This window comes from Podarcis tiliguerta (assembly GCF_965153285.1).
Source record: "Podarcis tiliguerta genome assembly, chromosome: 1".
NCBI classification, from domain to species: domain Eukaryota; kingdom Metazoa; phylum Chordata; class Lepidosauria; order Squamata; family Lacertidae; genus Podarcis; species Podarcis tiliguerta.
Window position 1 is genome coordinate 25,572,607 of NC_139534.1, and position 17,240 is coordinate 25,589,846.

Sequence of the window (17,240 nt, forward strand, 5' to 3'; positions counted from 1 at the left end):
AACCACAACAAGCCAAGACACAGGGGGGGGGCAATGATGCCAGAGGCGGGAGGCCAAGCAGACACAGCACATGAAGCTGTGGTACATGGGAGGCCCACCAAAGGGGCAAGAAGGAGGAGGAGGAGGAGGAGAATTTATTATTTATACCCCGCCCATCTGGCTGGGCTTCCCCAGCCACTCTGGGCAGCTTCCCAAAAAATATTAAAATACCGTAATACATCAAACATTAAAAGCTTCCCTAAACAATCCTACTGCCTGCAGGGATCTGTGCAGGGAACACCCAGCAGGACAGAACTCTCCTACTCTCTGGGGTGTGATTGCATGCAGGCAGCGGCGGAGGAAGCCGCTCAGTCGCCCGGGGTGGCACGCCCAGGGGCAGGGTGAGCTGCCCATAGGGGCGGAGCACACTGCAGGGCCTCTGGAGTCTGCTTGCCTCCTCCCACTCAGCTGCCCTACAGGTGGGGGGCGGGAGGCAGCGGGTGGACCATTTGATCAATGTGGAGCCTGTGCATTCCCAATCCAACACGTCTCTCCCAGGAGAGACACGCGACTTGGGTGTGCTGCAGGCCCCGCAGTGAGTGCCACCCGGCATTTTGTCACTCCCCTCAGTGGTAACACCTGGGGTGGCCTGTGCCTGCCGCATCCCCTTCCATCTGCCCCTGGTTGTGGGGAGACGGGGAGACGCAGCATCTCCTTCCCTGCCCCTCCAAACTGCAAAGAAGAAGAAAAGAAGAAGAAGAAGAAGAAGAAGAAGAAGAAGAAGAAGAAGAAGAAGAAGAAGAAGAAAAAGAGGAGGAGGAGGAGGAGTTTGGATTTGATATCCCGATTTATCACTACCCGAAGGAGTCTCAAAGTGGCTAACATTCTCCTTTCTCTTCCTCCCCACAACAAGCACTCTGTGAGGTGAGTGGGGCTGAGAGAAGTGTGACTGGCCCAAGGTCACCCAGCAGCTGCATGTGGAGAAGCAGAGGCGCGAACCCGATTCCCCAGATTGCGAATCTACCGCTCTCAACCTCTGATTAAACACTAGCCTGTCCCTCACATTAATTTGGGGATGGATCTGGGTCAGGCGTTTTCCAGGTTGACCAGAGTTTATTAACATCTAGATACTAACAAACTGCCAGTAGTGATTTATAAATCTCAGATTTTTGGTGGGGGGTATTTTAGAATTCCCAAGCAACACTATAACTCGTTGCTGATAGCTGAATCTGGCTACATTTTTGTACTGGCTAATTTCTTTTACATAGAGACCTATTAGTCTGTGCATGCTTGCATAAGGTGCGATCTGTTAACTGCAGTGTTGAATACCTTATTCAGCAGCCCTGAACGATATATGCTCAGAAATGGAGAGAGGGAACGACGCCAATAAAAGGAGAAGTGGCAGACGAAACTGATGGAATATGCAGAATTAGAAAAATTAACAAATAGAATGAGAGAATGAGAAGAAGGAGCCTTCAAGGAAGACTGGAAAATGTTTGTAGAATAGCTGAAGAATCATTGTAAGCAGGATAAAACATTAGCAGGGTTACAGCAAATTCAGAAGTTTGAATTAAGTGAAGATATAATGAGAATGGGGATAAAAGAAAATGTTTGGAGTAATTGGGATATGCAGTGGTAATGGATAGCGAAAACGAACCATGGAGTGGGGGGGGGGGAGTTGATGATTACTATGTGGTTATATTGATTTGAATGTGAGAATCTGTAATGGAAAATTAGAGATTAAAAACAAAACCTGAACAAAACCCATCCGAGGCATGCTTGCTGATGTCCTCTTACCATTTAGCGGAGCACAAGGTTTTGTGTCTTGCTGTACATCCGCAGTCTCTTTTCTATTCAAAGAATCCTTTGGGGAGATCTCAGAGTCAGATGGTTTGGGCAGGGAATTGAGAGAGTGCACTTGAAGGACGACAGAGGTATGGCACAAGTCCACAGATGGCCTTTCACCACCGCTTTCCTTGCTCTTCTCATTTGGTGTCTCCGTTGCCACCTCTTCTAGCAACGGGTCTGTGGCACATCGGCTTTGGCCTTTCTGTTCCTTTCTCTCCCCACCAGCTTTTGGCACTTGTTCTTCTACAGAACAGTAACAATTTCTTTACTAAATTCAGATTATAAATTATTTGCAGGAATATTGGCGGATAGATTAAAAAAGATTTTGCAGAGAATTATCAGCAATGATCAAGCGGGCTTCCTTCCAGGGAGGCAAATGTATAATAACACAAGAATAGTGATCAATACATTAGGAATATTTGGATATGAGGCCTGATAAAAAAGCTGCACTGATGCTGGTGAATGCCGAAAAGGCTTTTGATAATGTGTCTTGGAGATTTATGGAGAAAACTATTGATGTAATGGAATTAGGAGAGAAAATTGGATGCAGCATAAAAGCGATATATAAAAATCAAAAAGTCAAATTGATAATAAATAACAATTTATCAGAAACGTTTAATATTTCTAAAGGCATCAGACAAGGCTGCCCACTATCACCACTTTTCTTTATAACAACAATGGAAACATTATTAAATGAAATAGGGGAAGAACCAAGAATAAAAGGGATCAAATTGGGAAATAGATATTACAAATTAAAAGCATTTGCAGACAACTTCATCATTACGATAGAAAACCCAACAGAAAGTATAACAGAAGAAATGGAAAAAATGAATGGTTTCAGGCTTTAAATTGAATAAAGATAAAACAAAATTATTAGTGAAAAATATGAACGAACAAGAAAAATTAGAGCTAGTAAATAAGACCGGGCTAACGATAACAAACAAAGTTAAATACATAGGAATCTGGATCACGGTAAAAAGCATAAATTTATATAATGATGACTATGCCAAAACATGGAAAGAAATAAAAAAAGACTTGGAAATTTGGAATAGGCTAAATTTGTCACTATGGGGAAGGATAGCTACAATAAAGATGACTGTGCTACTGAAAATGTTGTTTCTTTTTCAAACAATCCCAATAATAAGCAGACTAAATTGCTTTAAGGAATGGCAGAGAGATTTGGCAAAATTTATATGGCAGAGCAAAAAACCAAAGGATAAAGTACGAACTGCTAATGGAAATGAAAGACAGAGGGGGGTTTGCATTACCAGACCTCAAATTGAATTATGAGGTAGCATGTTTAGTATGGCTTAAAGAATGGATGATTTTTTAAAAAGCAAATATATTAGACATCGAAGGCTGAAAAAATAGGTTCGACTGGCACAGTTATCTGGGATATACAGTGGTACCTTGGGTTACAAACACCTCGGGTTACAAACACTTCAGGTTGCAGACTCTGCTAACCCGGAAGTAGTACCTCAGGTTAAGAACTTTACTTCAGGATGAGAACACACGGCGGCAGCACAGCAGCAGCGGGAGGCCCCATTAGCTAAAACGGTTCCTCAGGTTAAGGATGGTTTCAGGTTAAGAACGGACCTCCAGAATGAATTAAGTTCGTAACCAGAGGTACCACTGTAATAAAGTTAAAATCCACAGAGGATTCCTCAGTCACATAATTAGGAAATCTGTATTTACTGTATGGGAAAGAAACAAAAAATTATTGGCACCCAAAACACCTTGGTGGTTGTCACTGATAGAAGCAATAGCAGTAAAAAAAGAAAGCTATGGACATTAATTGGCTAACATATAAGGAAATATTAGAAAAAGAAAATAACCAATTAAATATAAAAATATGAAGAATTAAAGCAGGTAGGTGTGAACTGGCTACAATATATCCAGTGAAATGAAATTTTTAAATCAGACCAAAAATATTAATGTATTTGAAAGAAAGATACTGGATTTAGAAAAAGAACTTTTATTAAATAATAAAAATATATTATCAAAAAGATACAGATTATTACTGGACTGGAACCTTAAAGACGAGGAGGTCAAGGAAGTGATGGTGAAGTGGGCACAAGATTTTGGTTATCCAACTGAGATGGAAAAATGGGGGAAATGATGGGAAAAAGATTTAAAATTCACCTTGTGCTATCTGATAAAAGAAAACTTTATGAAAATGATTTACAGATGGTGCCTGACGCCATCCAAATTAGCAAATTAGCAAATTATATATATATATATATATATAACAACAATATGTGTTGGAGATGTAAACAAAACGAAGGAACCTTATTGCACCAAACGAAAACAAAAGTGTGTTTCTTTATGCAACAACAGTGGCTAGAAAGCTAATTGCAAAATACTGGGAAAGTGATTTAATACCAACAAAAGACAAGTGGCAATTAAAGTTGTGCAAGTACCTCAAATTAGCCAAAATGACAGAACTAATAAGAGATCACTCAGGCGATAAGGTAAAAAAGGAATGGGGTTGCTTCAGAAACTACCTGATAAAATATGGTTCCAAAAATAATACTTGGTTGTCCTTAGATTAATTTCTAAGGTTGTCCTTAGATTAATTTCACAGATATATTGGGGAAAAACAGATTTAAATAAATCAATAAAGAATACTTGTTATTTAAGAAAAGTGTTGAAGCCGCTAAGAGATAGAGGTAAGTCAACTAACATTCCGGAACAGAAAGAAAGTGACAGTAAAGAAAGAAAGAAAAGAAGAATGACAAATGTAATTTCTTTCTGGGAACCTGGTGTGTAGAATATTTAAATTACTGTTTGTATCCTTTGAACCATTTTGTGTATTTGATTAATTCTCCCCCCCCCCTTTATTATTATTCATCATTTTTCTTTTTTCCTCATTTTTTCTTTTTTTTCTTTATCTTTTTCTTTTCTTTTTATATTTTTACTTTCTTTTCTATTTTTCCTTTTTAGTTTTGAATATTTGGATGTAATGTTTCCTTCGTGCTTTCTTTGTAAACTTTTAAAATGCAATAAAGATTTTTTTAAAGTAACAAAACACACAGAGAGACAGACAGAGAAGGTTTTATGTCACAGAGTGAGATTTTCCCAGGGTGGGGGCCACACCATCTGTGACTGACCAAGCCAAATACAGCCCAAGCAGCTCTATGTGAGAGCCTATCAAAGACCAGTGGTGCCAACTAAGGGGCCCCGAGGCCCCCCTCCAAAATTTTCAAGAGGGGATCTCGCCCCCTCAAAATTTCACAATGACCATGCACATGCCATGTGCGCACACTGTGTAGCATACTCACATCACTTGTGTATGCGCACAGCCTGCTTGCAACACACGCACAAGTGGCACGATTGGCACATGACACATCAGCACATTGCGTGCATGCGTGTCATCAGCGCACCATGCACTGTGTGCCACATGTCACTCAGCGCCGGCCCCCACAATGGCGGGGGCAAGCTGGCACACATGTCAGAGACCTATTAATGCTTCCCTTCCTACTTAGGACGGCAAAAACATGGGGGCAAGGTTTGTCAAAACTTGGCAGGCCTCAATAGGTGGCTTGTAGGCTGCATTTTGCTTGGTGGGTCACAAGAGTTTTGTTCATTTTCAAGGGATCTCACTTACCGTATTTTTCGCTCTATAAGACACACTTTCCCCCCTCTTAAAAAGTAAGGGGAAATGTATGTGTGTCTTATGGAGCGAATGCAGGCTGCACAGCTATCCCAGAAGCCAGAACAGTGAGAGGGAGCACTGCGCAGTGCTCCCTCTTGCTGTTCTAGCTTCTGGCTTAGCCACGTGAAGCCTCTTCAGGGCATGGGGAGCCTTCCTGCTGCTGCCCTGAGGAGGTTTCATGTGGCTTTACCTGGCTTTGGGGGAGGTGGGGGAAGGGACAGAGGGCAGCCCCTCTGTCCCTTCCTCCACCTCCTGGAAAATACCGCAAGAGCCGTGCTCCCTTTAAAGAGCCGCGCTAAGTGTGTGTCAGTGTCAGGCTGCCCTTCTCCCTCCTTGGGGAAAAGCCTGCAAGCGCCACACACACGCTCCACACAGCTCGTAAAAGGAAGCGCTGAGCAGAGCCTGGGATGCATACAGGCTCTGCTCAGCGCTCCCTTTAAAGAATATTCTTTTTCTTGCATCCCCCCTCTAAAAACTAGGTGCGTCTTATGGTCAGGTGCTTCTTATGGAGCAAAAAATACGGTAATTTGTAGTTTCCAGACTGATTGGGATGCATCTTACACTTGGATTAAACTGTTTTCCAAATTTTTCAGTTCAGTTCAGTTCAAGCTGACCCCCGATGTTTCTCAGAATACCAGTTGCTACTGGAGGCAGGGACAAAAAACAGTAGGGAAGGGCGATCACCTTCACATTCTGCTCATCAGCTTCCCATAAACATAGAATCATAGAATTGTAGAGCTTGAAGGGACCACAAGGACCTTCTAGTCCAAACCCCTGCAATGCAGGAATCTTTTGCCCAGCATGGGGCATGAACCCACAACCTTGAGATTAAAAGTCTCATGCTCTACCAAAGTTGTAGCAGGCAGAACGCTGCACTGGACAGACCTTTTTGATCCGTTCCAGCATGCCTCTGCTTACGTTCTTTCGTTAACGTTTTATCCTTTTGAAAGCAAGCAACCTGTTCACTTGGACTTTGCTAACTGCATGCTATCAGTCAAAAGGAAACTTCAGGTTCTCATCTCTCATATGCAATGGTCTATCAAGATACGAGTATGGAAAGGACAGCACTGTGAGAGATGGCGTGGACATCTGCCACCTAGTGGTGTGAATGCTGCAAGTGTCCCTCAAGGGAACAGCAGGTTGTCTACAACTTTAGAAAGAAAAATACTCATAAATACCATGCACAAAAAAAGGTGATCACCGTATCTTTGTCTTTCTCGCATGCACACGTCCATTTGTGTGTTCACGGTGTTTTTAATGTGTAGTAGTTTTGCAAGGAAACTGTCTTTGAGCACAGATGAACAGAGATACTTTGCTGCTCACGAGTGAACCAGCCAATGGGGTGGAAATGGAACTCTGACAAATGGAAAACGTACCTTTTTCTGCTAACTCTTTCCACCTGTCTTTGTTCTCTTGTATGATGTGAAACAGGGAGTCTTTAAAGCTTCTTAAGTCCACGGTGGTCAAAGAGTTTTCTGAGCAAGACCCGCCAACACACCCGGAATTTTTAACTGATATCCTTCTGTTTACCTCCCCACTGGATCCTCCAGCGATGTCACTAGAAGAGGGGGTGGATTAAAGAACTAGATTAAAGGCAGAGCAAGACACTTCGGGGGCACAGACAAGGAGAAAGGACAGTGGTACATTGTAGCCCGTCACTCAGCCTGGGGTTCTCCAGAGGCTTTTGACTACAGCTTGTATCAGTTCTGGATGCGGTTGAAGTCAACAGTCTAAAGGATGCCAGGTTGTAAAAGGCTCCCATAACTGATGCAGGAATATCCCCTACATGGAGGAGGGTGGAAAGGGCAACGAGACATGGGCATTAGGGCGGTTCATAAAAAACCTTTTTTTGAAAATGCCTGCTCAAAAGGTGTTCTCTTACTACACTAGCTAATTGAATTCAAAAAAATCAATTTAGGGGAAAACATTAGATGATCACCAGGGCTAGCTGGCTAAATTAGTCCTATTTGGGCCAGCATGGAGACCCAGGGAGAATTAGCAGTGGGATCCCAGAGAGGGTAATCTTCATAAAAAGGGGAGAGGGAGGGAAGGAAGGGGAATAAAAGATCAGATTAACTTCAAATTGAAAGCCAGGCGGAATAGCTCTGTCTTACAGGCCCTGCGGAAGGAAGTTAAATCCTGCAAGGCCCTAGTCTCATGGGACAGAGCATTCCACCAGGTCGGAGCCATCACTGAGAAGGCCCTGGCCCTAGTGGAGGATAATCTGACTTCCTTAGGACCCGAGACCTCTAAACTATGATTATTCAGGCACCTTAAGGTCATCTGCGGGGCAGACCAGGAGAGTCGGTCCTGTAAATACGAGGGCCCTAAGCCACAAAGAGCTGTTTACTTGGTCGTTTTCCTATGTCATGAAGGCTGAAATTTCAACTCAGTGGAGGAGGGTCAAGATATTAACTAATATGCATGAAATTTCAGATATAGCTATATAATCCCTAGTGTAGTAAGATAAGACCATTGGAGCAGGCATTTAAAAAAGTAAAATATGAACCACCCTAATGGGCATAGACAGGATTTTTTTTGGGGGGGGGGGAGAGGACACTCATCTGTCATCCTCCTCTGTCTGGCTCTGCCTAGCAGATTCAGAATGAAATGTCTCAACAACAGTTGTTTTAAATTCCTTTCCTTTGACCCCAAGTGCTCAGAGAAATCCGTCAAAATCTTTCTACAATTTCTACTTTTATAGTTAAGACTTTTTGTTTGTTTACTTGATTTAGAGGACGGCAACTGCCCCCTGTTCCTCTCCAGTCTATGCCCATGTGCAGAACGCAACTCTATTGTTCTTTGCCATGGCAATACAATCCTATGTATGCCTGCTTAGAAGTCCCACTGAGTCCCATAGAGCTTATTCCCAGGAAACTCGGTATAAGAATGCAGCCTAAATTAAATAAAGGACACTAGTTGGACTTGGAGAATTAACTTGTAGACCTCTGTTCCTTGCCAAAAGGGATGCTGGTTTATTTTTATTTATATGCCCTACATTATATGACCTCGAATCTTCCTATTTCTGCTTTGGATCTTGTGACTGTGGGATGCCGCAAAGCTATTATGAAACAAAAACGTACAGTATTTTGCTAGCATAACAAGCTTAATGGCTAAAAGCTAAATTCATAATTTGCTTTAGGGCAGAGAGGAAAGAGCCTTGAAATCATATGTACACACCTCCAAGCAAATCATCCCTCCACAAAATTTCCTGAATAATATTTTGAGCACCAGCTCCTTCAAATATAATGATTTATATTCTGCTATGTCTTTGCCTTACATATACACAGTCGTTTCCTGAACAGGATTTATATGCTGTCATGTAACACAGTTGCAACTCTTGCCACTAGGTGGCAATGTTATATTAGAGTAATTTCGATTTTCAATAATAATATAAATGGGGGGGGGGGTGTTTCTCAAACCTTAGTACTGTCGTGAAGGAAGGGCTTTCAGATTTTGACGCTTCCTCTATAAGAGGAAAAACTATTTTCTCCATGGAGTCAGTAAGAAGAGCAAATGTTGGCTTTACTATGAAATCTATGAAACCTGCAGGGCAATTTGGGAATAGGGTGTGGAGAGAAAGAGAGAGAGACGGAAGAAAACATTGAGTGCCTGTCCATTCTTTGTACAGTTAGTAAGTAAATAGAGCTTTGCTGAAGGCAAATTTAAGAGTTTTAATAAACAGCTTAATTAAAAATAAAATCCAATAAGTGTACATAAAACAGTAAAATAATTACCATCAACACAGAGATAAAATAAACACAATCAAGGTACAAGAATGCATGACTTAATTATGTGACCAGATAGACTTGCTGGAATAACGGTTTCAGCAAGTGCCTACAATTGTATATGACAAGTGTGCTAGCCTAGCTGATGCGCTGCCACACTAAAAGATCAATTTCTCACAAATGCACAATGGACATTATGTGGCATTTGGTGACAGCGCAAGCTCTGCACATGAAAGCATCTGTGTAGTGTGTGAATGTTCAAAACGCTTGTATTTTGGGCATAAACGGCAAGGCACGATCAGTTGTATTCCCACGCCCTCCTTATTTCAGAGGGTGAGGCTGAGGTATAGTGGCTTGCTGAAGACTACGTGGTTAACCCGTGACAGAGGTGACATTCGGTCTGCAGTTCTCTGCCTGCAGTTGCCTAGGAGAAACTCTCACTGAAAGCAACAGGATTTACTTCTGAACATGCATACATTGGATTGCACAGTCAAGCTACAGACTTTGTACAATGTCTGTTGGCCCTGTTAGGCTTAGACACGATGTTGCACCACTGGCTCTCTGTACAGATATATATTTAGAGCAATTTAGAGCAATATGAGGTCCAGTTGAACCCCCCATATGGGCAAGGGACAGGTGTGCAATAAAATAAATGTTGCAAAGCTATCACATCCTGCATCTAATGCATTAAAGATGCAAGACCATAAGAGTACACAAAAACACACACACAAAAACACATATGTCCTATGTTGCTCACAAGGTGAAGGCAAGGATGAAAAAGGTTGACATTTAATATTTACAGCTTTCAATTCTATAGTCAAGCCAGTATTCTATAACCCTCTATTTTAAGGCGCCCTTAAAATGGAATCCTAATCTCATTTTCCTAGGAGAAAGCCTCATTGAATTCAATAGGACTTGCTTCTCAGTAGACATGATTAGACTTGTGCAGCTAGTTGTTGGAATAAAAAGAAAATACTCCCATGATCCAATTGTTGAGCAAAAAGGATCACTATTTATTTTATGTCAGGTGTTAACATTTACCTCCTACCCTTACGTCCAGAAACTCAGGCTGGGTTTATGTAGCAAAATCATGCGTTTACTCAGAAGTGCAACTGAGTTTCATGGAACTAAAACCCAACTAAGTGTTTATTGGAGTGCAGCAAGATTAGCCTTCTTCTTTCTGTTTCCTTTAAAAATTGGGTTACATCCAATTTATGGCCACGATCCAGTATTTTTGATGGGCCTACTCTGACTGGAACTCAGTTGAGTGTAGGTGATGTGTATTCAGTGGTCTGTGTTTGCCTGAGCTTGAGTCTGGACTAAGGATTCTGAGCCCCTGTGTTCTGATTCGATACATGATATCCAATCACAGAACATTTCAGGATTTGGGCCTCTGCCACTGGCCTTTAAACTCTGAGTCATGATTCACAGCTTGGAAGTTTAGACAGCCAATCACGTTGGGAGTGGGAGTGGCCCAGGCCTTCAGAAATGTATATAAGCAGTTGCTTTGTCCCCTGTTGTCCAGTTCTGTTAATTCAATACAGGTTCTTGCTGTTATCACTGTGTCTTATCTCATGGGAACCCACCTACACTTTAATAACCTATTGCATTTATGCTACATGAATTGTTTCCACACTTCTGTATATTGTCCTGGAATCTTCTGATGAAGGACAGTTAAGAAATATTTCAAATAAATACATAAATGTATCATCAACGACAACACTACCTTCTAAGAGGAAGGTGTGCCTGGAGCCACTGGCCCAAAATCACAAAGTGAACTTTGCCATAGGGTTGTGGGTGGGAATATGAACCTGAAGTTCCCTTGCCCACGCCAGAGTCCTTGAGCCAGATCATCATCCTGTCTCTCAACATGGAGTTCTCCTTTGATCTAGCACAGGAAATCCATGAATGGAAACAAGCACCTGTGTGCCCTTCTGGGCACAGTCTTGTGTGAGCCAAGATGGAGCTCAGAAGCATCTCATCTCTTTGGCAGAAGAAGCCCTTGCGTGCTGCAACTTTTACACTTCCGCCTACAGGGGATCGATCTTGGAGCAGGGTCTTTATGAGTCTGAGTTGATATTCCAAATTACTGTTTATTATTCTGCGCGAGTGTTATTTCACAATGCGTTAGCAGTGTTCTGTCAAATCAGTGAATGGAACAAGCAATATCCCTGGGAGACAGAACTCAACCCACAGCTCTGAGATGTCAGTATCAAACAATGTCTTCTTGAAAAATGCTTGTCAAGGCAAGAAATTACGCAGAGAACAAAGCATTATCCCCCGCTGAGAACTGAACAGGTGGAAAAAGAGAGAGAAACACCCGATACTACATGGAACAGCAACAGATCTCACATCGTCTCAATATGCTTAATAAATGCTCTGGGCATAAAGGAGAGCAGTACCCTATTACCTTATTGAAAACGGGCATTCTCAGACTTAGAAACGACACCAATGCGTGAAATGTTGTGGCACTGAATCTGAAAATCTGTATTGCCCATATCTTGTGTTAGCTAAGAACATTGGCTGACTTGAAGAGCAGAAGTGGTCCTCTGGGTGTTGATGGATCCAATGCCTATCATCCATACCTATAGGCCTTGCAGGATCAAGGGCTGTTGAGCTTCCAACATTTGGAGGGCCACCAGTTCCCCATCCCTGCTACAGCAAAGTATCCATCTAGGTGTGTGCAGGGAGACCCGTCTAGCATCACCACAGCCAGCTGTGGCTCAGAGCGACGGCCAGTTCCTGTGATACTTGCACCTAAAACTACCACCCACAACAAGCCAGCTACAACAAACAAGGTGAGGCCAGGAAAGTGAGCTAGGACGAGACTGCAGCTCTTCCTTCTGCAAACGTAAAAGGTGCAAGCTGAATCCCCCTTTTTACCCATACCTGTGCAATGGCACCTGGGCTGGAGACATGTTGGCTGTTGACATACTGGGATTCCTCCAGAACCAGCTGGACTATAGCTATTTGGTGCTGGGAGTGGGAAATCTACGTTCACTGTAGGTGGTGATGCTTCTTCCCCAGCCAATGGTCCCACAGCCATTCATTTGCTTGTTTATTACAAGTTTACCCCTTCCTTCTAATGGAGCCCAGGATGGCAAGCAACATACGCTAGGGCTTTTGAAAGAGGAAGGTCTTCAGTAGGCAATGGAAAGGCAAGAGACGCCGTGTGGCTAACAATCAACATGTTCTCTCTTCTCTGAAATAAACATTTATACCCACCTTTTCTCACGGGACACAAGGCTGAATATGTAGAAGAAGAAGAGAAGAAGAGTTTGGATTTGATATCCCGCCTTTCACTCCCTTTAAAGAGTCTCAAAGCGGCTAACATTCTCCTTTCCCTTCCTCCCCCACAACAAACACTCTGTGAGGTGAGTGGGGCTGAGAGACTTCAGAGAAGTGTGACTGGCCCAAGGTCACCCAGCAGCTGCATGTGGAGGAGCGGGGAATCGAACCCGGTTCCCCAGATTACGAGACTACCGCTCTTAACCACTACACCACACTGGCTCTCACTCTGTAGCACTCTGTATGTGGTTTCCCATCCAAAACCTGACCAGAGGCAGACCTGCTTAGTTTCAGCCATCTTCCTATATCATGGGCCTGTACACACACACACATGCACACAGATTCTTTCTTCATCGGCTGCAAACACACTATGCATTTAAAGCACATGACTTTCCTCAAAGAATCCTGGGAATTGTGGCCCTGTGAGGGGTAAACTGCATTTCCCAGGATTCCTTGGGGGAAGTCATGTGCTTTAAATGTACGGTGTTCACGTAGCCATAGTCTCATTCCCATCCTGCAGCAACAATCCATCCCCAAACCTCTGCCTTTCCTCAGAGTACTGGGCTCTTGAAAGGTAAGGACCCTCCTCTATTCTTCCAGATGTTATGAGAGTCCTCTTCCATAAGCGACGGTGTGCATAATGAACACACGTAGCAGGAGGAAGCAGAGGCAAGTGACTTGCCAGACTTAGAAAGCTGGTTGATCCTATTTTGTGATGGTCACAACACTGTTCATTTCCATTACGAGATCATTTCTCCAAAGTAAAAAATAAAAAAGCCAAGCATTACCTATTTGGGACTGTGCCACCATGGTGGATTTGCGGTCGCAGAGAGGAGAAAACGGTAGCCCCAGTTCTGCCTCTTTGTCTCCCTGAAGGGATAAAAAAAGGTGACACATTGAAATGTGTAAGTTTACAGGTACTAATGAAAGCAAGACTAAGAATTTATGGACAGCATCTGAACACAAGCCTAACTATTTAACTAAACCAAGGGGTGTCCCTTTCACATCCAATTTTTGCAATGTGTGGCATTAAAAAAAGAGAAAAAATACTGTATATTAAACATGTACTTATGATGAATGAGGATAAAGAAAATGGCTGCTTCCAGACAGAGGGTTTTTAGCACTGCCTGCTTATTTCTCTCCCTCTATGAGCTACAAACATTTCCATGTATACTCAGATGCATCCACACCATCTAGAGATGGACAATCTCAGTTTCTTTCCATTTCTCATTTTTAAAATCTTACGTTCAGCTCTCTACATTTCCATGTCAGTTTTGCAACTCTTCGTTTATTTTTAAAAGTTCTCATGAAAATTCTGGTTTTTGTCCAAATTTCAGCTAACACGTGCATTTCTGCACACAATGTTGCCTGATGCACACATTCTCGCAAACAGTTTACCCAAACAGAATCCAGCTTTGTGTGTGGTTTTCACCACTATACACATGCTTTCCCATAACAAACGCATGTTTCTTGTAAGCACAGCTTGGCTGGAGAGCTAATTTGCAAAATTCAGATAAGTGCAATTTCAAAGGATAGTTGGGCTTCGGTTCTCCTATTGCTTCCGGGTTGGACAGTTCACCTTGAAATGTGAACTGAAACGAATTCTTCCTTCACCCTTTCTTACAAGTACCGTAGTAAGTAGAAAGAAAAAGGAATATTACAACCAAATCTAATAAAAAATAGAGTGGTACCTCGGGTTACATACGCTTCAGGTTACAGTCTCCGCTAACCCAGAAATTGTGCTTCAGGTTAAGAACTTTGCTTCAGGATAAGAACAGAAATTGTGCTCCGGTGGCACGGCGGCAGCAGGAGGCCCCATTAGCTAAAGTGGTGCTTCAGGTTAAGAACGGACCTCCGGAACGAATTAAGTACTTAACCCGAGGTACCACTGTATAAGGGATCTTTATGAACAGGTTTGGACATGGGAGACGGATATTACCTGTCGAAAGAATTCTTCCATCAGTGCCATCGTCCACCGGTAATGCAGCTTCCAGATTTTTGATGGATGGCTGATGTCGGCCGCATGAAGAATCAGGGACATGGCTTTGGCTTTGTCTATCCTGCCCATTCAAAGATTTTCTCACATTACCTTACTGCAACATCAAGTCTCCCCCTCCCTCCCATTCAAATAGGAACTGCATGTTAACACACAGCACTGGAGAGAGAATGGGGGGAGGCACTTACCCCTCGGTCTGCTGCAGACTGTGCCTCATTGTTTTGATCTGCTGGAAATGGCCTGACATGTCAGTTGATAAGACCATCTCGATGACGAGGGTGCGCAGCTCCCTGCAGACAGTCAGCATTACTAAATTACAATCGTATTTATTCTCTAATGAGACGTTTTGCTCACAAAGCGATGGTTAATTTATCTCTTGGGATGAGCATGAACATTATTTTAAAAAATGAGAAAAGCACTTCAAATTATTATTATCTGGAAACCTCCAGCCTCCTGAGAGTTGATGGGAGTTGGGTACTTAAAAAATACGACAATGCAACCCTGCTATTACTTCATCGGTCCTGCTGTTTTGTTATCCCTCATTTCAGAATCATGAACTGTAATTACGTTCTGGGGCTCTGGGTGGGATGCTTGGCCTGATTTCCACATAACTGCAATCAGCAGGACGTGGAGAAGGTTAAGACTTTACCACCAGCACTGAACTTTCGCTTGGGAACTCAGAAGGGGAAGAGAAACCAACTAGATCTCAGGATAGTTCCCTTAAAGAAGGAGGCTCACCAGGAGGTAAAGGACCCCTGGATGGTTAAGTCCAGTCAAAGGCGACTATGGGGTTGTGGCGCTCATCTCGCTTTTCAGGCCGAGGGAGATAGTGTTTGTCTGAAGATAGCTTCCCAGGTCATGTGGCCAGCATGACTAAACTGCTTCTGGCGCAACAGGACACCATGACGAAAGCCAGAGCATATGGAAACACCATTGACCTTCCCGCTACAGCAGTGCCTATTTATCTACTTGCACTGGTGTGCTTTCGAACTGCTAGGTTGGCAGGAGCAGGGAAAGAGCAACGAGACCTCACCCCGTCTTGGGGACTTGAACTGCCAACCTTCTAATCAGCAAGCCCAAGAGGCTCAGTGGTTTAAACCACAGCGCTACTCATGCTGTGGTGTGCAGTAGCTGGGGGAGGTGACTACTTTGGTGACAGAAAAGCTACCAGGTGGTGACTTGCAGCCATCTCAGCATGCGCCTGGTAGGACAGCACCTCCATTGGATAACATCCCAGAAAGGAAGGGCATTTTGCAGCATACCTTTGTTACCCTGTGGGGATGCTTTCTGAGGGCTATTTCTCCACATCTTGGGAAGGAAAATAAACTGCACCCGTGAGCCTTTAAAAGAACCCATGTGCCAAGGGCAATGTTGGGACTATCTCAGGGATATCTTTGCATATGCAAACTTTGCGCAGATTGGGGTCATAAGCCTGTACCCCTGAGTCTTCTTAATACTTAGCAACATCCCCATCCTGCACACAAAGCTGATGTGGAAGAGCCATAGCTCAGGGGGTAGATCATCTGCCTTGCATACGGAAGTTTCCTGGTTCAATCCCTGACATCTCCAGGTTAGGGCTGAGAGAGGCTCCCTGTCTGAAACCCCGAAGAGTTAATTTTATTTATTCTATATTATTTATTGAATTTATATACCACCGTACACCCGGGGGTCTCTGGAATGGGCAAAATCTACATGACACAGACCACTCACACTGGAGAAAGTTTTGACATATGACTCTGGCAACATGGTAGCCAACGAACTGGAAGAGCTTTTGTGGTAGCTGGAATACTATAAGCCGGGCCTATGATGCGTGTCACTCTCAACAAGCCCACCTGTCTTACCTCCACTCATCTTTGGTTAGGTTCACCAGAATGTTCATTTCTTCTTCTTGCATAATCTTATAAGCAGCACTTACATGATGGTTTTCAAGAACGGAGCGATCGTTGTACAAAATGGCAACATCTGACCTAGATGCAAAGAGTGGGATATTAAGCTTGAGTTCACAACACCTTGGCAGGTTTATCTACTTGTCAGGTGAGTGAGGAGAGCTGCATCCAGCTGAGGCACAAGAAAACACCTTATGACAATGGTGAGGAACCTCCAATTCAACATGTTGCAGCCCATTCTGTTACATCAGGGCTTGAAATCCTTTAAAAACTAGAACTATCTCAATGTTATCTTTGCTTTTGAAATCTGAAATGAGAAGGGCTGAGTTTTTATTCAGTATTTTTTTAAAAAATGGCCCCATAATTTAAGATCAAAATAGAAAAGTGGTTTAAATTTGGAATTACTGGACTGAGTGGTAAAAAGTTATTTTTAGTTATAGCTTGCAAGCCTTGGCTTGACACTGTCGCCATGGGAGCAGATATGACACTGGATAAATAAATCAACACACGCATTCTAAGTCTGTAAAGTTTATGAACTGAGTAACATGTCTGGCAAGAGCAGTGTCCTAGAACACGCAGCGGGATAGGGTGAGGGAAAGCGAGTCTTCATTTTCGGTCGGGGGATCATAGCAATTTGTGGGAGAACGAAGAAGAAAACACCCCTTCATTGTATCATTAAATAATGAATGGAGAACCTTTGACAGTCTGAAGGTTCTATTCATTGTCAGGCAAACTTCCAGGGGCCACATGCCAGTGCTGAGCAGGGCCAGAGACAAAAGTGGGAGGAGCAATTGATGCAGTTGTTTCACAAACGTTCACACGCAGACCTCTCTACCTGCGAGGCTTCGGGGAACTGGCTT

The 17,240-nt window shown here is 43.1% G+C and overlaps 1 protein-coding gene across 8 annotated transcripts in view; it reads right to left on the reverse strand.

Annotated features, from left to right (window-relative positions):
* PDE1A (phosphodiesterase 1A) overlaps nucleotides 1-17,240 on the reverse strand; it is a 144,397-nt gene that overhangs the window by 6,077 nt on the left and 121,080 nt on the right. For 4 of the 8 annotated variants that reach the window (XM_083409032.1, XM_083409034.1, XM_083409033.1 and 1 more), the window contains 7 exons: nucleotides 16,336-16,461; nucleotides 14,683-14,784; nucleotides 14,438-14,558; nucleotides 13,287-13,368; nucleotides 8,905-9,028; nucleotides 6,859-7,040; nucleotides 1,777-2,070 (listed from right to left, as the gene is read on the reverse strand). In XM_083409032.1, coding sequence (XP_083265158.1) covers nucleotides 1,777-2,070; nucleotides 6,859-7,040; nucleotides 8,905-9,028; nucleotides 13,287-13,368; nucleotides 14,438-14,558; nucleotides 14,683-14,784; nucleotides 16,336-16,461 — 1,031 coding nt within the window. The remainder of the gene's footprint in view (nucleotides 1-1,776; nucleotides 2,071-6,858; nucleotides 7,041-8,904; nucleotides 9,029-13,286; nucleotides 13,369-14,437; nucleotides 14,559-14,682; nucleotides 14,785-16,335; nucleotides 16,462-17,240) is intronic. The other 4 variants (XM_083409036.1, XM_083409038.1, XM_083409037.1 and 1 more) reach the window with 1 other exon arrangement.